This window comes from Ictidomys tridecemlineatus, chromosome 6 (assembly GCF_052094955.1).
Source record: "Ictidomys tridecemlineatus isolate mIctTri1 chromosome 6, mIctTri1.hap1, whole genome shotgun sequence".
NCBI classification, from domain to species: Eukaryota; Metazoa; Chordata; class Mammalia; order Rodentia; family Sciuridae; genus Ictidomys; species Ictidomys tridecemlineatus.
In genome coordinates this window covers 22,409,771-22,433,079 of record NC_135482.1, presented here as the reverse complement: position 1 = coordinate 22,433,079, position 23,309 = coordinate 22,409,771, and the positions used below count along the sequence as shown (strand labels likewise).

The window sequence follows — 23,309 nt, the reverse complement described above, 5'->3', positions numbered from 1 at the left end:
AGTGCTCAAAAAGTTTTGGATTTAAGAGTATTTTAGATTTCAGATTTTTGCATTAGGTATGCTTAATTGAATCATGTTTTTCATGGTTTTTTGGGGGGATTGATAATTTTACTATTTAAAATATCCTTGAAGCATAATGTTGAAGTGCTGTCTAATGTTTCTAAGTGCAAGAAAGCTATGCAGTGCCTTACAGAGAAAATACGCATATCAACTAGACCTGAATTATAGTGATATTTGTTGTGAGTCCCTGGTTAATGAATCAACTATATGTATATATTAAATGTGTCCTTAACTATAAATACACATTTAAACAACGTAACATATTGAGCAGTTGATGAAAGGCTTATGCCCAGAGGCTTCTAGGAGTTCATTTCTCTATTTTCCCTGAGAGCAATAGTTTAGTTTTTATTAATCAGTGTTTATGGAAAACTTTTCAGAACTTTCTAGAATTATTGTTAATAATGAGCATTGGCTATCCATACAGTAAAGGATAGCTATTGTCCTTCCTCTTGCTCTTACTTTTTTAATTTCTGTTGTCTTTTTCTTTTTTATTGAGTTCTCTTATCTGATGATTATGTACAGATTTCTGTTTAGTTTTCCATTCATTGTTGCTTTTCACACATAAAATATTTGATAAGAATGAAACATTATTTCTGAACATGTGATTGTGTGGTGTTTATTCTTTAGACAGTTTTACTGATGGAAGCTGAAGAGAGGCTAAACTTCCTTGTGTCCGAGGTGGAACATCCAGGCCACAAGGACCTGTCTCATTGTTGTGCTGCTGAGTTGGAGATTGTGGTGGAAGCCCGTCTTCATCTGGCAGCAATTGCCCTGCAGAGACACCGGGCAGCATACAGGTGAGTCAGTCTCCTCATACATAGAAAAGGCACACATTTGAAAAGCTGTTTCCTCCTCTAGAAAACCAGGATGCCACGTAGGCATTTCTGCTGTGTAACAAAACTGATGGTGGTCTTAAGGAAGGGCACATGGTTGAGTTGAGAATTGAAGAAGATGCTCTTTTCATGGAATACCATCTTGTTTGAAAAAACAATGGACAGACTGTACTTATTCAGACTTGGGTATTTGGCAGACATTTTCTTAAGAATGAGCAAAATGAGCAGAACTTATAGTGTTTGTTGCCCATGATAACATTTGAAATTTATAGAAAAATGAGAATTCTGGACAATTTATGTTTGCCATTATGAAGTTTATAGTTTACCAGTGTTTATTTCTCTGATAAGATTAGTAATAACATTAACAAAACTAATTTTTAATTGTGTATTGAAATATTTATGCATTTGTGTGTCTCCATAACTCAGGGAGCTGATATTTTCCAAAGGACCAGTACACAATGATACAAAATTCCAGTTATCAAGATAGACCAATATATTTTAATGTAATTAAGGAAAAGTTCATTGATATATGGTATTAGATTCTATATAGCAACAAATTTTTACAAAACTGTCATTTGACACATTTTGGTATAGTATCAAAGGGAAATATTGACAGTTATTTGAAGGGGCTTCCATTCTCCTTCCATTTCTAATAACTATTTACGTTAGGCCTAATCTTCTTTATATACTTAAAACAGCATGTCACTGACCAGTTGTATAATGGGATATAAATTTAGATTGTCTCTTGTTCATCTAAACATTAAAGAGAACACTGATTTTTTTGCGGGGAGAAATAGTTGCTTTGTATTACAATTTATTACTTATGTTAATATGCAAAAGACTCATTATTTTTATTTGAAAGTGAATTAAATATTAAAGAAGTTAAAAATTTGTCAGTTTAATTTCTGATATAGTGAATGTTCATGGCACTCTTTAGGGGTTCTTAGGAATTTTTACGGGTTTAAAGTGTTGCTGAGATAAAGCTTGAGGCAAGCTGGTTTACAGTATTATCACATTTACAGCAATCTTTAAGGGTACAATGGTAGTTTATTGATGGCAAAATAGGCGTTAGCTATTATAGAACAAAATAATAACAATTTTCCCCACTGAAGTTTGGAGGAAGAAGGTAGATTTAATATATGATTTTCTAAAATTATCTCAGAGCAACAGAAGCCCTAGTAAGTATTTTTTGTCATTTACCTTTATTCTTCCTGAAGCTCTCTGTGCATAATTCGCCCCTTTAGTTTGGAAGGTCTGAGTTTTTGCTGTTGTTGTTGTTAGTGGTGGGGTTTTGGGGAATAATAAGGAAATGAGAAACTAAAAGCTACAAAATATCCACAGAAAGGATTGTCATAATAGAACTTTAATTTGAAAACCACGTAGACGTATGCAAATAATATGCTAGTATATCAGAATCACTCCTCTTTTAAATATATGAACCTGGCCCTTGGGACAAAACCTGCAAAAACTTGGATGTTATTGCCTTTTTAGAGCAGAGTTGTCATTTGGGGGAAGCCTACTGTCAAGATGAATGAGTTTTTCTTGCATGAACTTTACCCCCCACAAGCTTCTGTTTGGGCACTGCTGAGAGTCTTGGACAGTCCCTTTTCCAAATGATGGTTAGCTTGACATTTTCTGATACTTCTAATAAAATTATGTGTCAAGGAAATAGAAAGGCATATTCCCTGGGGTGACAGGTAGAGTGAGCTGCATGGATTTTATGAGAACAAACTGACCGTTTTTGTCATGAATGTTAATAAGAAATATATGAGATCAAAGTTATTCACACCGTATTTCTACTTCTCTCACTTTCAAAATCCCATTTTTTATTACTAAGTGTTTCTTCCTATTTTTCGTATTTAATTTAATGTCTGAATGGAAAATAACTTGACCCTTGCAGTTTTGTCAGAATGAAGCTTCCTTCCTTTGGGATTTTAGATTGTTGGTAGGGGACAGTCCTTCTGTACTTTCTGTCTAGCAGGAGAGGAGAAAGCAAAATATTTCCAAACCAAGCAACTGCTGTAGTTTGAATATTTATCCCCCAGAATTTATGTTTGGAAACTTCATCCCCAAAGGTATATGTTAACAGTATTTGGAAGTAGGGCCTTTTGGAACTATTTGGGATTAGATGGAGCCCTAATGAGGGCGTTAATGCTTTCATGAAAATAGAGAGACCAGAGAGAGCAAGCTTGCTCTTTCTCACCATGTGATGACCACTGCTGTTACAATGCAGCAAGAAGGTCCTCATTGGATGACGGAGCCATGCCCTTGGGCTTCCCAGCCTCCAGAACTATGCGCTAATAACACCTGTACTCTTTGTAAGTTATTCAGTCTTGTGTATTCCATTATAAAAACAGAAAACAGACTAAGGTAACAACTACATCGTACCAAATAGATTGCAACCGACTGGTAAACCCTGTATTTTATTCAAGTTTTTGGGTTAGCAAGATGATAAATCTTATTCCTCATTTGTCTTGAAATCAGAATTTGGGTTTCAGAATCAGAAGAATGGAATAGGCACAATTTGCTTCTTCCAGAGTCTGCTAGTAGCCATGATGTGCTAGCCTGTGAAGCTACCCAGTACAGGTGCTTTAGAAATACGTGTAGCCTTAGCAGAGTAAGAGGAGAGGCAACTTCTTATCTGTATATGCACAGAATCTGAGTTATATTGGTTGTTATTTTCTGGCTTGTTTAGTTTTATTTTAAATAAAAGGATACCTTTTAAATAAAATGATACTATCACAATACCTTAGAGAATATTCTACAAATATTGCAAGCCATTTTAATGATTTAGCAAAATCCTGGGAGTTTAAAATTTGATAGTTCCTAGACAGCTAAGTTATGCTGGTTAACAATTTACAAAGAAAAATCAGTTTAGTCTCCTCCCTCCACCCCTGGCCTGATGATCATGGTAGCACCCACCACGGGCAAGTCTGTTTGTCCAGTGCTCCTATTTACTGAGCACGCTCTGCTTTCAGTAGACTGTCTCCTCCACAGGGACAGGGAATTGTATCTGTATTATTTATTGCTGTATTCACTGACCCTAGATTTCTATCCTGTGTCCCTGGCACAGGAAGAAATATATTAAAAATATTTAATATTTTTAATATTAAAATATTTAATACATATTTTTAGCAAATGAAAAATAATGAAATGATTTAACCCTTACAGTCATTGGATTTAAAGGGTCTGCATTTCTGTTATCATCATTCCAGTTTTGTAGATGAAAGGATTGATAATGGGAGTGCCCAGCATCACAGAGCTAATACATGGCAAAGGTAGATTTGAACTCTGCCTGTTCAGTGACAAGGTCTTAAAAAGTTGGCTTATCCAAGAGGAATCTTTAGTTAGGTTTTTGTTTTGTTAGAAGCAGAAAAATGTAATGAAACAATTGAGTCTCTAGAAGGATATATATCATTTCTAAAGCTAGAACTGACTATAAGGTGTCAACTGATTTGATTTGTAACATATTTTAATTTTTATTAATTTGACAAAAAAGTTTACAACTGCAGTATATAGCAAAACAAAACTGTACCTGCAGTAAATATGTCAAATAGTTCATATCATTTTTAAATATAGTTGGTGATAGATTGATAAAAAAAAAACTGTTGCTAAATGATCAGCTACTATAAATCCTTCATCCAAAAGAGAAATTATAACTAGTATATTAACACATGGAAGGATATTCATTCTCTTACAAAGTAAAGATAAAACAATAAACAAATCTTTAAAGTACAGATTTCCATCTAAAGATACCACTAGGAAAATATTTCCTGATAGTTTCTTCTTTCTTTCATATTCCATTGTAAAACATGAGGATTCATGAAGACAGAAGGATTCACTGTGCAAAATCCTGGGTTGGTGCTCTGAGACTGTATGGGGACTTAAAGAAGTACTGCAGCCAATGAAAGAGATACATCTCATGATTAAGAGCTCAGGAATTTGTTCTGTAAAAATGACTAGTGATGGGGCATTGCAAATGGATTTGTGCTCAGTCTAGATGATGTTTGCTAAGTGCAAGGGTCAAAACTGATTGCCCTCAAAGCTGAGAGAATACAAAGGTGATAATAATGATCTAGGGGTGGGGCTGGGGATGTGGCTCAAGCAGTAGCACACTCGCCTGGCATGCGTGCGGCCCCGGTTCGATCCTCAGCACCACATACCAACAAAGATGTTGTGTCCGCCGAGAACTAAAAAATAAATATTAAAAATTCTCTCTCTCTCTCTCCTCTCTCACTCTCTCTCTAAAAAAAAATAATGATCTAGGGGTAAGATATCGGATTATAGTAACTATACAGATATGGAAGAAATAGGTAATGAAATAGTAAGTACTAAATTATTCACCTTACACTTTGAAGATCAAAATACATTTTGAGGTACTGAGAATCAGGATATCAGCATGCTTTTTTGGAGAGACTGAATTTATACCTCATAACACCTGTTAAATGTGACTGTCTGCTAAAAATCCAAATTGGAGATACCAAGTAGGGAATCATGAATATTTTGTCCATTTGGATTTTTACCCAATTTTTTAAAATCAAGCAATCCATTGATTCAAATGAATAAATGTAAAAACTACATGATACAAGCTAGGCTGACAGGCACTAGAGGCAAGGAAGGAAATGAAACCCATATGAAATCCCTCTAGAAAGGCAGGTCCTCCCCAGGCTGATGGGCTGACACTCCTCATTCATCAGAACAGGCATCAGAAGAGTTTGCTTCACTTTTCAGTGTGACTCTGGGATGTGGACTTGATTTGCCTTTCTCTGGGATGGGTAGAGTCTCAAGATAGAACAGTGTGGAAAGACAGAGAGATCTGGGCAGAGCCGCAGAGATAAGAGGGATGGCAGCAAACTATGAATAGAGGAGAAAGTCTCTGCTCCTCTTTAGTCCCCTGTGATAAGAAATCACCTCTTCCTGGTAAAAGAGAAGAGGTAAAGAGCATGGAGGAAGAGACAGCTTGACTCTGCTGACCTTGAGGTTCATGATGCCGTGGTCAACTCCAGGTAAAGCACCCTGCCCCCAGGTGGTGTGTTACGTCTTCCAGTTACTGTTCTTGTAGGGGAGGCAGGCACAGGCCTGACGACACACACCCAAGCCCCCATGAACAGAGTCCCTGTGGGGATTTGCCCAATTTTTTCTGTTACAAATAATACTGCAATGAGCTTCTTCAACCATACATGTTGTTCTGTATTTTGAGTTTTGTTTTGGAATAGATTTTTAAAAGAAGGCAGCTTAATATGTAAGATATTTTGAAAAAAAATGTGATGTGAAGTATAAGTTTATACAGGGGAGGAGGATGCAATGGTTTATGTATGTATGGAGCAATAGGAAGTAAAAATCCCTCTCTCTTGGCATCTGTTAGTTTAGTACATTTAATTTCTGGCACTGCTAAACATTGATCAAGCAATACTTTAGTTTAAGAGTTTCCAACTATATAGAATTGAGTAAATCTGGAGAACCACATTCTAATGCATATAAAATATATTTGTTCATTTTAAAAAATGTCAGTAAATTTTGTTTTAGATCTTAAAAGCATGCATTCATACATTCTTCTATTTACTCATTTTTATTTTAAAAACTGTTTGTAGTATGAATGTATAACAACAAATCCCACCATTATGTACAAGTGCAGTGCACCAATAAGAAATGTGGGGACAAAAACCTATTTTTAGACAGGCATGGTGGTGCATGCCTATGATCCCAGTGGCTTGGAAGGCTGAGGCAGGAGGATCATGATGCCAAAGCCAGCCTCAGCAGCAGTGAGGCACTAAACAATTCAGTGAGACCCTGTCTCTAAATAAAATACAATATTTTGGCTGGGAATGTGGCTCAGTGGTTGAGTGCCCCTGAGTTCAATCCCCGGTAACTCCCTACCAAAACACAAAACCAAAACAACAAACCCTATTTTTAGTTTCTGTTATATCCCAGTCACTGTATTAGATGACAAGTTTCTAAAGGAAATGAAACAAATGAGCTGTAGAGATATGTCCAGAGGATTAAATCGTGTGATAAAAACACCACATAAAGGAAACCAAGGTGCTAAAAGGGCATGTAGAAGGAATATCTGATCCCCTTCTGAGGGTGGCTGGGGGTGTGGGAAGATTTTTTTTGTGTGTGTGAAACTAAACTTAAGAAATAACATAAAAATGCTACAATTATTCTAATAACATTTAAAATATATTCTGTGTTTTAGTGCTGCAATAGTATATTCCACACTTAAACTTCTGCAAGATTCAAAACTTTTTAAAAAGAATGTAACGAAAGATGATGCAGAGAAGCCCCTTTCTCCAGGCACTTCTGTATGTATGAATATTACACTTCTCCTTATAATACTTACTGCATAATGACTATTGGCATGCTAGGAGATTGTCTAATTATTTGGGTGAAGCCAAGGAGTAAAGTACAAAAAGAACACTGAATTCAGAATAAAAATACCTGAGTTTAGGTCCCATTTATTGTACTTATTCACAGGAATACCTTGAGAAAATCTCTTAAAATTTGAGAATTGTTGCAGTTTTATTTGCGAACGGATGGAATTGGATATAATAGTCTCTAAAGTTCCATCAAGATGGATCGTTGTAATGTTTAGATATGTTCTTACTACACATAAAGTTGTCTTACGAGACTTACTGTCTGTTCTGCTTTTGAGTTTATTATCTGGGCATGACCAGTAAAATACCTGTACTTTTTCTTCCTTTGGATTCCTCATAGCGTACTCCATATTTTAGATTTCCAATGTATTTGAGAACTGTGCATAAATTCTATGATTAGACTTTGATAAGAGCATATAATTTAACAATATAGGGTTGATTAGGATTAAAATATTAAGATTCATTACATGGAATTCTTGCACATTATTTCAAGAATTACTAATAAAATAGCTAATATCCAGCATCATTACAAATTAGCAAAGCTAATTATACTAAATAAAGACTCATTTCTAGCTATATTAAAAGTACTAACCATATTAAAAAGCAATCTAATTCTAAAAATTGTCTTAGAACAATGGTTATCAACTGGAGGTGATTTTACATCCCAGGGGAGAGTTGGCAATGCATGGAGACATTTTTGGTTGTCACAACTAGAGGTGGGGTGCTATGGGCATCAGTTGGGTAGAGGCCAGACATGCTGCTTAAATATCCTATAATGTACAGGAGAGTCCCCTGCCACCCCAGCAATTATCTGGCCTCAAATATCAAAGCATCAAGATTGAAAAACCTTGATTAAGTTGAAGGAGAATTGGCTTTTCATTAGGAACATGAAATAAAAGCACTTAAAGATTAAGTTTTATTGATGAACATTGTTTTCTGTATTTCTCTTCTAAATACTAGATTCCTTGAATACTTGGCCCATTCTAATCACCATCCTGCCTGCGTGGCTTCTGTTCACCGATTACTCTTGTTCTCAGGAATAACTCACCTTTCTTTTCCTGTATATCCCACCTGTCTGTTCACATTCTAGCCCCCTTCAAGTCCCATTAGCAGCTTCCTGATAGCAGGTAGTGCCAATTGGTTGGACACGATCCCTGGCAGGAAATTCTAGAACAAAGGGCTGGGGAGTTAAATTTCCCTGATAGTCTATGATTGACTTCCCCCAAAACAAGCTTCCTCTGAGCTTCTTTCCCAGTAGCTATGGGCACCCATCACCTCTTTTAAAGTATAATAACACAGATGGTAAATCAGTTATAATACATTCTTGGAATGAGAGCCACACAAAGCAATGTAACACAGACAGTTAAGACTGGATTTGAAACCCAGGAAAACACACAGTGAGTTGAGTCCTACCAGCATTGAGTCCCACCTAGGTTAAGCAAGTTAGTTAATCTTTCTAGCTCTCCGTTCTCCCAACTGTAAAACAGAAATAGTAATAACCCCTCTTTGGCTGTTAGAAAAATTAAATGAGATATTGTGTATAAAGCATGTAGTACAATACCTGACACATAATAAGTGCTCAATAAATATTAGGGAATGTTATTTATTATTTTTCAGCCCTTAAAATAGTGTTTTAAAAAACTTTTGATGACATAGAAACTGCTGACAATATAATTTTTATATTTTATAGATATACAAAATAATTTCTCAATTTAAAAACTGAACACTATGAAATGATATTGGATGCTTAGCTTACATTTGGCCTTAGGTTAGAACTTCATCGTTATGAAATGAGAAGATAACCATTATTTTAATATTGTTTAGACCTCAGAAAATAAAGATGATGAGTTTTTGGACCCTGTTTCCCTGAATGCTCGAGAATATTTCAACATTCATCTGTGGTTGAGGTGCCGCTTAGCACTGGTGACTGCTTTTGTCTCACAAATTCGCGGCATTGGAATTGTGAAAGGTACTAATGTACTATTAATCAATGTTTCCACAAAATGCAATTTTATACAGATGAAGGAGCAGTAATATATTGGGATATCTTTTGCTATAACTTTCACTTTTTTTTTTTTGTACCAGGGATTGAACCCAGGGTCACTTAACCACTGAACCACATCCCTAGTACTTTTTATTTTGAGTAAGCATCTTGCTAAATTTTGCTGAGGGCCTCGCTAAATTGTGGAGCCTGGCCTGGTACTTTTGATCCTCCTGCCTCAGCCTCCAGAGTTGCTGGGATTAAAGGCATGTGCCACCTTGCTGATATATAGCATTCACATTTTCTAACTTTCTAGCTTGATCTCTTTCCAGAATTAAAAAATCTGGTATTAATTAAAAATAATATTTTCCAACATTATGGCATATATATTACCACAGTGCAAAACAGCAGGGAGATTTGTCATCTTGGAAAGTGGCTAAGCACAGGGGTGAGGAGCACCAGTCTCAGAACCATCAAATTTGGGTTCAGATGCTGGATCTACCACTTCCTCACCAAGTCTTTCTCGGCCAACTCTTTCAGTCTTTGTGTGCCTCAGTGTCCTGCTCTGTAAAATGAAGATAATTATACCCACTTCATACGAGTGTCAGAATTAAATGGGCTAAATTTAATCTTAGATAATATAGCCTGGCACATATAAATGGTAGTACTTGCAGTGAGTAATAATTTTCTATTTGTATACCTCTCTATTCACTCATGTCTCTCTCCCAAGTTTAAAGTATTTCATGTAATATTATTGTTACTTCATAGAACTGGAATATCCTAAAGTACTTTGCCCCAAATTGCACCAATTTTTTTTCTGCATTTCCTGTAGAGTCTGTTTTCCATCTTAATATCCTCTTGTTCTTTGACCTTATGCAATATTACTGTGATGAGCATTGCAGATGTTATACATATATGCTTTCTTATTTTCTCACTGCATTTTAAATAGCCACACTTATTTATCTTAGAGAACGATATGACAGATTGTTTGAGCCTCATCCGTGAGTTATACGTGGAAGCAAAAAGTGCAGAGGACTTAGAACTACAGGCTGAATTCTTGATGCAAGCTGTAATCCTTGGCCTGCAAGAAAAGCATTTAAAGGCAGACATCATCACAGACCTTCAGGTAAGAAGAAAACCTTGTGCATATTTATATTTAGGAAGGATTCCAGTTAGAATAAAAGGAGAGAATTTTAAATTCCATTAGGTACTGAATGCATACCAAGCAACAGGGCCAGTTCTGTTTAGGTGAATTAGAAAAAGTACTAGCAAATGGAATATTTTTATTTTAATAGGATATAATACATTTGCTTGAAGGAAAAGAATTTCTTTCTCCTCGATCTTTGTTAACTCTGGCGAAAAGCCTTGTTCTACTGGATGACTTAACAAAAGCTGAGAAATTCAAGGAATCTCCCTATTCAAAACCAGACAAGTTACAATTTTTGACCCAGGCTCACAACATTATTATTGAACAGGTGAGAATGTTTTTGTGTCCCACAAGATGTAGAAGTTTACCTTTTGTCTTTTTTTTTATTCCAAACTACATTAACTAATTGTTCATTATAATATTTCTTTCATAGATGCTAACTTTTGGGGAAACAATTGACTTGCATTTATCAAACACTGAATATAAAAATCTATTACAACCTTTGAAAAATATCTATCTTCCTCATGTTATGTTACTGGCCAAAATAAAAATGAGAATTGGTAAGAACATTTAAACATATACATGTTTAAATCTGAATGTTTGTGAGTATTGTGTGTGACAGATATAACATTTCAAGTTATTTTCAGGTAAGCTATCATATGAGTGCATTTAAAAGGAGTAGTGTTTATGAACACCCTGGCTTCATTTATTTAACAATTTTGATCACTTACCACATGTCAGACTCAGTGATGTATTTAATCTTTATATATGATTAGAGTGTGAAGGTGATTACAGTAATTATAACATGCCTAACTAATTGTTTTGGACTATTGCATTTTATCTAGTTAATCAATCATTTGGATTGAAATTATACCCATGTAGTCTACTTTAGAATTACTATGTATTTCAGAATATTTATTTTGAAAAATCATACAAACAGAAAATACAAAACATATTTCTTCAATAACACTATTTTTGTTAGTGTAAAATATGTAAATATGTAATATGTAAAATGCATTAGTCTTTTAGGTTATAATGGATGCTTTTAAGAGCTCTATCTTTAAAAATGCTTAACAAATGCCAATGAACTGAGAAAACAGCTTTAATAAATATATTAACAAAGGTGATATTCCTCTTCTCTGAGCTCTGATAACTTGTTTGTAAAATTTTAGGAAATGAACTTATGCCTTATAAATGTGGGAATTGTCAAAAGTCTTCTTATTTTTATTAAAATAATGATAATAATAAGGTGTCTTGAAGGCACAGCATCTATGTCTCTTCATAATACATTAGCTGGCACCTCAGATAGTGGATCTGATAACAGTATTCTAAATGCCAGGTGGGTGGTATGGTTTCCAGTTATCTGCATGCTGAGCCGTTGGGAGACACTCCGTTCTGTGTGGTCATAGCTGCCACCTCCTTCTGCCTCACTGCTGTGCCAGGGGAGCAGCTTCCCTCTTCCTCAAAGCCTCTTGACTTTGCTTAGCTCCCCAGCTCCTCTGTCCTTCCCGGGTCCTGCTCCAGCATTTTTAACCCTCTCTCACGTCTTCCACTGTCCTTACTCACTGTGTCCTTTTCTCACACTATAGATTTGTAAATATGTTCTACTCTTATGTTAATTTAAAAAAGAAAACAACAACAAGTACAATTAAGGTAACAAATCTACCCTAAGTCTCTCTCTCCCTCCAACATCCACTGCCAGCTAGAATGAATTCTGTTTCCTCCTTCCCCTTTCCTCACCTCCCATTCGCTCTTTATCTCACTCCATTCTCCATCCAGACCAGAAAACCCACACTTGATGAGGCCACAGAGAGTTAAATCAGTCATAACTCCAAGGTGTGATTTTCTGACCTTGCCCCTATGGACCGAGGAGCATTTGATACTGCCTGCTGACATGGCTCACAACTTCCTGAAACCGCTTTCCTAACCATTAGGCACTGCCTTGGGCCAGTTTTTCTCCTCCCTCTCTGATCTCTTCATTACCTTTGTAAGTTCTGTTTACATAGTTTCTCCCTTTAAATAAACACTCTCCATTTATTTTTTGTTTCAAGGACTCCTTATGATGTGGTCCTGGGCTACCTGTTCACCTCTTCAACACTCTAGTCGCACCGCACCACTCCAGGCGTATGCTTGCTTTAGACCTTTGCACTAGCTATTGTCTCCATTTGGAACAGTCTTCCCCAGAAACTCCACTCTCATGTCCTTCTGTGGCTCTCGCACACATGTAGATACATTTTATTTAACTCTGTTCATCCTTCAGAACTCCTCTAAGCATTGCATCCTCTGGAAATTTTTTCCTGACCCTCAAGACTGGGTTATGGGTCTCACTCCCCTGCTAATTGGCTATTCTTATTGTAGAACTCATCAGATTGGTTATTAGGGCCAGTGTCCTTGCTTGAAGACTCCATTTTATTGTAAACTTGTGTTAGCCTTTCATCACTGTGACCAAAGTACCTGATAAGAACAACTTAGAAGAGGAAAAGTTTATTTTAGGATTATTAATTTATTCTAGTTTTCCAAAATTCAGTCCCCGGTCAGCCAGGTTCTGTTGCTCTGGACCCAAGGTGAGGCAGAGCATCATGACAGAAGGGCATGGTGGAAGAAAGCTACTCAGCTCATGGTAGCCAGGGAGCAGAGAGAGGAGAGATGAAAAGGGAAGGGGTGGCTGGGCAGATGAACCCTTCTAGGACATGTCCCCTGTGACCCACTTCCCCCAGCCATGTTCCAACTGCCTATAGTTACCACCCAAACAGTCAGTTCAAACTAGGAAGAACTGATTATATTACAGCTCTCAAAATCTAATCATTCACCTCTGAATATTCCCACATTAACACAGGAGCTTTAGGGGACACCTCATATTCAAACTATAACAAGACTTCTTAAGGTGACATTTTTTTTTGCCCTCCTGATATGCCAGACACTTAGCACAGTGCCTGAAATCAATCAATCAAACAATTAATCGATCAATAATGGTGCTTTTGGACTTATTTCCTCTAGGGGACTACTGTGCAATCACTAATAAAGAATTTGCAGAAATTTTTATACGATGGAAAGATGTTTACTACATTGAAAAAATGTACAAAAGCAAAAAGTACAAAATGCATTTCATGTCATGATACCACGGGAAAACAATGACAAAAAAGATTTACACCAATAAACCTTTCATTGGCTGGTATGATTATAGATAATGTTTATTTTCTTCTTTTTGCTTAACTCTCCTCTTTAAATCTTCCACAAGGAACACTTTTGTGACAGAAAAAGATTGTCCAGGAAGTATTCATTGGTGAAGATAAAAACCTAATAAAAATCAAGCCTTTAGCATCTAGCACCATTTTTCACACATAGTAGAATATTAGAGCCTTTTCAAATATTTAAAGAAAATAAATAAGTGAACAGTGATGCAAAAAGAAGGTTAACAGAACAGAAAAGCACAGGTGGAGAGTGCAGAGCGAGCTGTCTAGATGAGGGTTTGGAATCTGGAGGGCTTAGCTTGGATTTTGCCATTACTCCTTAGTTGTCTGATCTTACAACTTATTTAAGCTCTTGGACACCAGTGTCTTTTCTGTGAAGTGGGAACAGGGCCATTTACCCTACATATTTGAAGTAAATGAGATAAAGTATTAAACAGTGCCTGGCATAGAGCAGTCATGCAGTAAAAGATATTACTGTTGTTATTATTCTTTACGTTTTAATTTATCTTTTCTACTTTCTTGACTGCAGTTTCCTTATCTGTCAGTTTGATCAAGTGGTTTTCATCATTTTCTTTCTTTCTATTATTACTTTAGACCTCTTTTGTACTTTTCTTTTCCCAGTCCTCAGACTCAAGCCTGTGGGTGCCTTCTATCTTACCCAGCTCTGGCTGCCTCCGGCCTCTGGGGACTCTGACCTGCTTCCCTCCAGGCCCATCCCCATCTTGGTGAGATCTTAGGGTGAATGCTATGTCCCTCCTTTAATCTCACCTTCTAGAGAAGATCGATAGAAATTTTTCTCCTTCTTTCCCACTCTCTACAACTCCTAGATTTTACTGAGATGATTTAGTGCCTTTTGATGCCAATAACTTTATTTTTTTCCCTTTTAACTCTTTCTTTTTAATAATAATATCCATGTTAGTCATCCGACTGTTGGGCAAGTGCTGCTGCTTCTCCCTTCCACCTCGTCTTTATTCATCTTCTCTTCCAGCCTGTGTTCTGCTTCATGGATTGTTCATTGAATCTTTCTATTCTCTAATTCTTTCCCCCAATGGGATAACCAGCTGCTATACTCTCTGAATTATGGTTCTCGGCAAAGGCTCTTCTGTGCTCTGACAGGTGAATGATGTGCTGTCTCAGCTCAGTGTCAGAATCTTGGGGTATGGCCTTTTCTTTAGGATTTGATGGATGTTATTCCACCATTTCTAGCTTCAAATGTTGCAAATGAGAACTGCAATGTCAGTCTAATTTTTCTTTTCGTTTGGTAAGAAATTTGCTCTTTCTGTCAAAAAACTTGTAAGATTTTCCCTTTCTCATAGTTCTGGAAATTTACCAGCACATGTCTGAGTATATGGATCTTCCTTCTCTGCCCTAGAGCATAGTGAGCCCTTTCAATCTGCAGGAAAGTCTCTTTCAAGCTCTGGGAAATTTTCTTCTTGCTTAATCACTGCATAGGCATGTTCTCTGTTCAAAGTTTCTTCTTCAGCTACTATTGAGAGCTGGAGCCAGCCTGCTTAGGTAAAAATCTCCAGCATGTGATTTCTTCTCCTTAGTCTTCTTATTTTTAAAATAGGGAATGTCTTGGTCAATTAAAGTTGTTATAACAAAATACCCTAGACTGAGAAATTTATAAATAAGAGAAATTTATTGCTCACCATTCTGAAGGCTAGAAATCTAAGATTAAGAATTGGTAGCTGATGAGGGCTTTCTCTGCTTTATAAATGGTGCCTTTTATTGGTCCTTACATTGTAAAAGTGGCAAACAGCTTTCCTGAAGCCCCTTTTTATAAGGGCATTAATTCCATTGACGAGGGTTCCATTTTTACAAACTTAACTACCTGCTGAAGTCCTGACTTCTTAATACCATCATTGTGGGAATTAGGTTTCAACACATGAATGGGGAACACAAACATTCAGATCATAGCAGGGAACAATAATGGCTCTATCGAATAGGTGACTAAATAAGAAAGATGCCTACCCCAGTACCTAGACCATAGTAGGCACTACTGAGTGTTGAATATTAATATTTGTATGTCGAGTTTAGATCTGTCTTCCAAGTCTATCATCTTGCAGAATTTCTGTTTATTTATACCATCATGATATGAGTTACTTATACCATCATGATATAAGCATCATGATTATTTAAGATTATTTTCCCATAAATTAACTTGAGTTTTCTTATGAGATGAAAAAGTGGATTACTTGTTGTAAGTAGCAAATAAAAGTCACTTAAATTTCTATATGATCTTCTGTATCATTAACTGAGATTTCATCAATGACCGTCTTTTCAAAATCATCTGATACCTTTATATCTCTACAAATGCTGTATTTTTTTCTTGCTTTAACTTGTCATCCTATTTACAATCAATTTTATTTCACTGATTGAATCTTTCTATTCTCTAATGCTTTTCTGGTAGTTATATTTGTTCTTCCTCTTGCTGGCGGCTGGTCATCTTTTTTGCTTGGATGTCTTACTTTGTCTACTTAATTGTGGTCGAGGTCCAGCTAGTGGATTAACTTCAGCAGGGGTAATGCTGCAGATCGCCATCAAAATAGCTAGTTCTTCCTCTACCAGCCTCCAGAGTGTAATTCCCTCCTGAGGCACCAGGAGGGTGCTCAGGAGTGGGGAGCACTTAGGTCACTGTCAGGTCCCTCAGAGTTCCTGGGAAAGCCAAGAAGGCAGCCATTCAGAGCTGGCCTTCTCTGGATTGCTCAGACATTGTCTCAAGCTCTCTCCAGGATGCTGTCTCTGTTTCACAGCATTTGTCTAGTACAGAATGCACAAAATTGGGCGCCAACTCTGCCTGTTCTCGCCATCGCCTTCTAGGACCCATCTGCCTCCTGCACCAGCAGCTGCTTGGTCAGGAGAGGTCAATGGATGGTTGGATTAGATAGTGAAAGGGAGGCCAGTAAGGGCACACTCACGCAATCATGTGTTCAGAACCTTCCCACTCTCTCCCTTTCATGATTAATATTGATCATTATTATGATGATTATCAGATATGAATTTAATTATCTAATGTAAATTACTTTATTTTGTTAAAAGTCTTCGTTTATGAAGCTAGCTTGATTTAGTTGGACTCTCAAATTCCTCCCAGTTCAAAGATCCAATGAGAGCTATTTTTATGCCTTTCTAATCTGCAAATTTGTTATATTATCAGGAAATTTGATTTCCACATGAGCTTTAAGTACAGATTGTGTAAAATCAAATGTATTTTCTATTTTCTACTTTTCTGACTTACTAATCTTGAAGATGTGTCACCACTCAATGACAATACTGTTGCTGCTTTTTAGATTCATTTGAAGCTGAACAGCTTGCTTTCTGGTATATTATATTAAATACAGACTTTAAAAACAAAACCAAAAGCAGACTTTCTGTCAAAACAATGTTAGTTTCACAACTTCTTTTTCACAGAGTTGATGTTTACTGGAAAAAGGAACACTTCAATATTATGAGGCACAAAATCATCTGAGACTTGCTTTCTTGACAGTTATTCTTTATAATATAGATTGCATCACAAGAATAAAGCCACTTAAAGTTTTTTTTTCTTTCTGAAAATGGAAGATAACATTTTGAGTTTATTTTTAGAAAACAAGAATAAGCATTATGATTATTTAAGATTACTTTCCCATTAATTACCTTAACTTGAGCTTTCTTTGAGATGAAAAAGTGGATTACTTGTTGTAAGTAGCAAATAAAAGTCACTTAAATTTCATTGTTTCAATCCACCACCATTTGCTGAGGACCACTTATGTGCAAGAATAATACTGGGGAGTGGTGATGTAATTGGGATCCAGTTGCCATCTCTGCCTTCAAAGAGCCTATTAGTTAGCTGGTGAGGAGAGAGAAAATCAATAATTTCTAAATAACTAAATAATAGGCTCTTTGAAGGCAGAGATGGCAACTGGTTCTCTAGAAGAGAATGAAGTATCGTTGTATATCAATACTCTGCACCATCCTGCCTGGTCCAGAGTAAGGGCTTAGTAACTTCTCTTTGGGGGGTGTAAGGAAAAAGAAATTTTTATTTCATCTTGCCATCCATATAGCATATTCCCTGAACTAAAAATTTACAAAAAGTACTATTCTTTTTTTGAAAAAGAACTTTTTGGCTTCTTGGAATCGAAAACATTTCCAAACCCAACAGGATCGCAGGTATTTTCTAGTTCTGTTACCTCACTGTTTCTGAGAAAGACACTTAAGACCCAGAGGTATGGAGGTTCAAAGCCTCAAATGACATGGTAGCTCCAGTGACTGGCCAGGACCCAGCACTTCAGCTGGAATCAAGCATCTGTACTGTGCATCCTATGCTGCCCTTCTGTTCATGCTCCTTTCTTATATTTATTCAACTATTCTTCAAAGTAGTACCCTGACCCCGTTTTCTTCTACTCTTTTCCCCAGCCACTTTCTACTCTAAAATTACCAAAAGCAGGGTGCTCATCAGTCATCAGCCTGGACAACTTTCCCCAGTAAGCCAGGGCTCCCTAACCTGCCACCACAGAACCTTGTATTTTCCTTGCCACACACAATTATGGCTCTGCTCTTTACTAGCCACGTGACTGTGGGAAAGTTACTTAAATATTTTTGAACCACTGCTGTGCCCTCTGTTAAGTTAGCATGATGATGGTCCCCACTCAGAGCTGCAAGGATCATAGGGATAATACAGGCTAATTACATGAGATGGTACCTGGCATGTGGAAAGCAGTTAATTAACCTTAATCTATTATTCATTTTGATCATTTTTATCTAGTGCTTAAAAATACAGAAAATATTTGCTGCATTAATGTCTGTCTGATTTTGAGGCCACATACGTTAAAAAAATGTTCCTTCCACCAATCCTTTATTATGTTAAGTGATGATGGTCCCATATAAGTGTAGCAGGGACACTTGTTGGGATGACAATACATACATACATACATACATACATATATGGCATAGCATAGCAAGTAACCACTGTAGTACTTAATAGAAAACCAATATCTAGCAATGTATGCAAATTTTGATGGGAGCAACATAAAACTCCCAGATGTTTCTCTAATAATGACCTCATCTCAGAAATATAAAAGTTGTTTTGTAGAGCATCATGAAATTTTAGAACTAAAAGAGACTTGAGATATCATCTCTCATTTTAAAAACAAGATAATAAGTTGGAGAAAAAACAATAATAAGTTGGAAATTTATGAAAGATGTAATTACGGCCATTCATTGAAATATTGGGTATTCTTTTTCCTTAATGTCTCGAATCCTAAAAACCATGAAGACCACCAGAGTTGTTAACAAATACCCCATTACTGTGAGAGAGGAATGGTAACGTGGAGGCTTGCTATGACCACTGTGTATTTTATTGTTTTGCCCCCACCCACTTGTTTTCCTTTTAGGACATACATTAGCCAAACAGGTATATAACAGTAATAAAAAGAAGGACTCCTCCAAGTGGTTACCTGCTCTTCATCTTTTTGATGTTGCACTGAGGCTCTGTAAGATAACGGCTATGGAGGAATATGAGGTAGAAGCTGAAATCCTCTTTCAGAAAGGTAAGACATATTTGGGGTCAGAACTATATAAAGTTTGTAAAATATTTTTCTTAACAACAGCATTCTTGACTATAAACATTACATTTTTTTTTTTTACCAAGGCCTTGGTAATGTCAAAAGCAACTTGACACCCCTGCCAAACTCAGTTTTAGATAAAAGAGCACTACTTGTTTATTTCTAGAAAGAAAGAATTTCTGTTTGGTTTCTTATATAATTTTAATTGACCCTTCTTATTCAGTTTCATGTTTGACTATGAAATATCAGTATCAACTATGTGGCTATAGATAATATTACTTAAATGATTCTTGGAAAATATTTTTCCTATATTATTTTATTACCCAGCTAAACATTTTTATTAATTTCCATAAGTAAGGGAATTGAAATTAAATAGCTATCACATACCTATACTTACAACTTATATACAATATCAATTTATGTAAAATGCATATAATTTTATTGTGGCCTCTTAAGGAGAAAAACAAAGGGTGATGATTACTATAATTTACTGAGCATCTACTAGATGCCAACCATCTAGTAGTATTGTCAATGTTTCACATCTTACATTGCTAATTCTTACAACCTCTATGAGTTAGGCATGTCTAATCCTAGTTGACAAATGAGGAAAACGAGGTATAGTCTGGTTAAGTAAATTTTCCCAAAGTTAGCAGCTACTAAATGATAGTGCCCAGATGTGAACTCAGTGCTGGCCAGCTCTGTGCCTTTTCCACATGAAAAGTGTGAATCTTGCCAATAGTGACTACAAGATTTCCCTGTCCTGCCCTCTTTGCTACAGAGGTGCTCACTTAGGGCCTACATTTGAATGATGGGGATCACCATGAGGGCAATGGGGGTGGGTACTAGAATCATAGAGGATTTTCAAGCATTTGATTTTTTTAGGATTTTTTTTTCCATTAAGCTTGTGATTACTTGAAAAAAAATTAAATTTATTTTTGATTGGCAAAAATATTATATATATTTTGGAGGTGTTTTGATATATGTACACATGATGGAATGATTAAATCAACTCATTTACATATTCATCACCTCATATACTTATTTTTTGTTGTTGTTGTGACAGCATTTAAAGATTTGCTTTCTTCAATTTTCATATATATGATACAGTCTTATTAATTATGGTCACCATGCACAATGTCCCAGGATCACTTGTATGGTTGCATATGACAGAATTTCCTTCTTGTCTGATGGTGAATAGCATTCCATTGTGTATATACACCACACTTTCTCTACCCCTTCATCCATTCAGTGAGGACTCAGGTTTATCCTGTGTGTTGGCTGTTGTGCATAATGCTACCGTGTATCAGAATGCAGCTTTTTACTTCTGTTTTCTATGATATTTTTGAAATAGAGAAAGGGGGAAAGCAGAGAGAGAATGGAAACATGAGATATAGGAGAAGTGAGAAAACTAAGCAAGGAAACAGAAAAATAACATGGTAAGGCCAGTCGTGTTGAAGAAGCCAAAGGCATCTTGAATCAGTATTGCTGACTGAAGATTCTAGAAGCCTGAGACTCTTAGAGAAAGAAGCAACAGGTCTTCCACTACTGGCTTATCATTCAGCAAGAAACTACAGATAGACAAGAGAACAGCATATCCAGTTTTGTGAATTTCTATCATGTAATGTTTGTCTTTAAGTTCAAAATGATAGAAAAGGTGGAAAAATATTATTGTATATCTTTTTCTTCTTCTAGGCAAAATAGAACGTCAAATAATGATGGAAGAGAAATCTCCAACTTTGCAACTTGAGAGTTTATATGAAGCTATACAACTCAGCTTGAAAAATGATCAAAACTCAGGGTAAAAACCTAGCTTTGTTGTAGCAATGTTTGTATTGGTTTGAGCTCCATGTTCCAGCAGGACATTTGATATTCAAAATGGAAATGAATGATTGGCCTCTTCATGCCAAGGCTAGTACAGTGGGATCCATCTGTCCTTCAGATTTACTGACATGATTTTCAAGCATTTTGCCCTTGGCTTTGACCCAAGGCCTCATCAACATTAACAGTAGATGGTGCCCATTGTCATAATGGCCCAGCGAACTATTTAATCATTTCTACACAAATCTCCTGTCAGTCTTGGGATTGTGGGAGTAAAAGGGGTTTCCTCTGCACTATTGATTTCCAGCCAGAAGATCCTCCCTCAGATGATACTGTATCTTGAAGGGATTGTGTGGATATTCACTCTGATCATCAACATTAGGACTGGTCAACTTAATCCTGTATAAAAATCATCATAAGATTGAGGTTACCCACCATTCCTAGAATAGCATTGATCTCTATAGCCCCACTGATAGACCTAATCCATACTTCACCATTGCTTTTAATTTTAATTAGTGTAAGGTGCAGGGCTGGTTTTCAACGCAGGTAATCTTATCCTGAACATCCCTTCTTTAGTACCTTGTGTGCTGGAATATTCCAGAAAGGTCTTGATGCTGGGCTTCAGAGCAGTCATAGCATGGAGTGTTGCCCACACTGTTCAAGCTAGAATGCTCAGCTCTCTTCTAAGGCTTTCAATATCAGAGACAAAAATTCTAGTATCTGTGGCCAAATCTATGAAAAGAGGGTGTGAGTTTGAGACGGATGCTATTTTTGCCAATATATACCTTTAATGAGCACAGACAATGGTAGCAAATTGATGAAAAGAGATTATCAGTGGTAAAGATATTTAATAAGTACAGTGTTATATCATTTTAGATTGATAAGAGATTCCTACCTCGAACTGGCCTTATGGTATTTGTATCTGAAGAAGCCAAAGAGAAAGAGTTCAGCAACACCATTAGCACTCAAGGTAATAGTCAAATGTTTTAGAAATCATAAGTTAATTGCCTTTTGTTTTGCTATTTTAGTAATGCTGTGCTGTTGAAATAATGAGGCATTTTCCTGTGTGACTTGGAGAAATTAATTCATTACTTTATAGTCACATTTGTATTTATATGTCTCTTTGGACATTTTATGTAGGGTTCTGGAAATTGATTTCATTTAGATGTTTTTGCTTGTGAAAATGTTATACATGTAGATACTCTAAAGCAGCCAGTCATTAGTACGGATCAGAATATTGCAGGAGATGATATATTGGCTAACGAAACGGACAAGTAAGGTTTTTCACTACCAACACAGCCTATAAGCAGCTAACCTCTAGAGTCATTCGTTCATTCACTCGTCAAGTACCTATGAGTACCTACTGTGGCCCCAGGACTATTCTAGAGGAAAGTGACAAAGCAGTGCTCTAGATGAGTCCAGTCCCTCCCTCATGCAGCTTGCCACTCATGAAACAGACAGAGCCAGTGAAGGAAGAAAGTCAGAGGGAGGAAGCTGGGAGGGACCAAGGGAGGAAGAGGGACAGGGAGAGTGACTTAGGGAGTGAAATTTAGGGTTAGAAATTAACTTGGGTTTGTGGGGTTGTAAATAAATGTGGCCAGAAGATGTGATGTCCCAGGTGGGATTGGATGGATAAGGAGGGAGCCCTGCAAAGAATTGCCAAGGAATGTGTCACCTAGAGCAGTATTCTCGCAAACTAAGGTATGGAAACATCTTTGAAAGTCTTAGGAAAATGCAGATTCTGATTCAGGAAGTCCGAGATGAGGCCTGAGGTTTGGTGTTTCTAACAAACTCCCAGGTAATACTGATGCTGGTGGTCTTGGGCTACACTTGAGTATTAAGGGTCTAGTCTGAGGGAGATCCTAGAGGAAGGAGTCAACCCAGGCAGCTTTGAGGTGTATGAGCTCAGTCATTTTACTTTTTAAATTTCAATAGATGATCATCCTTACTTAATAATCACTTGACTCCCCAAAGAGATCTTTGCAGAAAATGTTGGTATCAAGTCTCTAATTTTGGGGACAGCATAGACATGATTTAAAACCTTTAGGCAAGTAGACTCTCAGTTGAATTATTTATATGGTAGTTGCCTTATGTGGATGGCACCTATTTTTTTTTAATTAAAATAATTACATACTAGAAAAAGTTACTTTTTGTGGTATGACAAACATGTTTATTTCCAGTAAGAGAATAAATATTTTGTTTCCATAGCAAGTGGCAATACAAATTAATATGATGGTACGATAATAACATACCACATTTTTTAGCCCATACTAGAGAAGTTCTTAAAATTAAGAGCATAAATAAGTTAGGATTTGAATAAAAAGAGTAGTGATTCCATATAATATTATTATTATTTTCTATA

The 23,309-nt window shown here is 36.5% G+C and overlaps 1 protein-coding gene across 1 annotated transcript in view; it reads left to right on the top strand.

Annotated features, from left to right (window-relative positions):
- Positions 1–23,309, top strand: part of Cfap54 (cilia and flagella associated protein 54) — a 283,309-nt gene that overhangs the window by 178,228 nt on the left and 81,772 nt on the right. Inside the window, exons 51-59 of the mRNA XM_078052960.1 lie at positions 688–857; positions 7,090–7,195; positions 9,092–9,236; positions 10,217–10,374; positions 10,544–10,723; positions 10,829–10,955; positions 18,959–19,114; positions 20,822–20,927; positions 21,824–21,917. Coding sequence (XP_077909086.1) covers positions 688–857; positions 7,090–7,195; positions 9,092–9,236; positions 10,217–10,374; positions 10,544–10,723; positions 10,829–10,955; positions 18,959–19,114; positions 20,822–20,927; positions 21,824–21,917 — 1,242 coding nt within the window. The remainder of the gene's footprint in view (positions 1–687; positions 858–7,089; positions 7,196–9,091; positions 9,237–10,216; positions 10,375–10,543; positions 10,724–10,828; positions 10,956–18,958; positions 19,115–20,821; positions 20,928–21,823; positions 21,918–23,309) is intronic.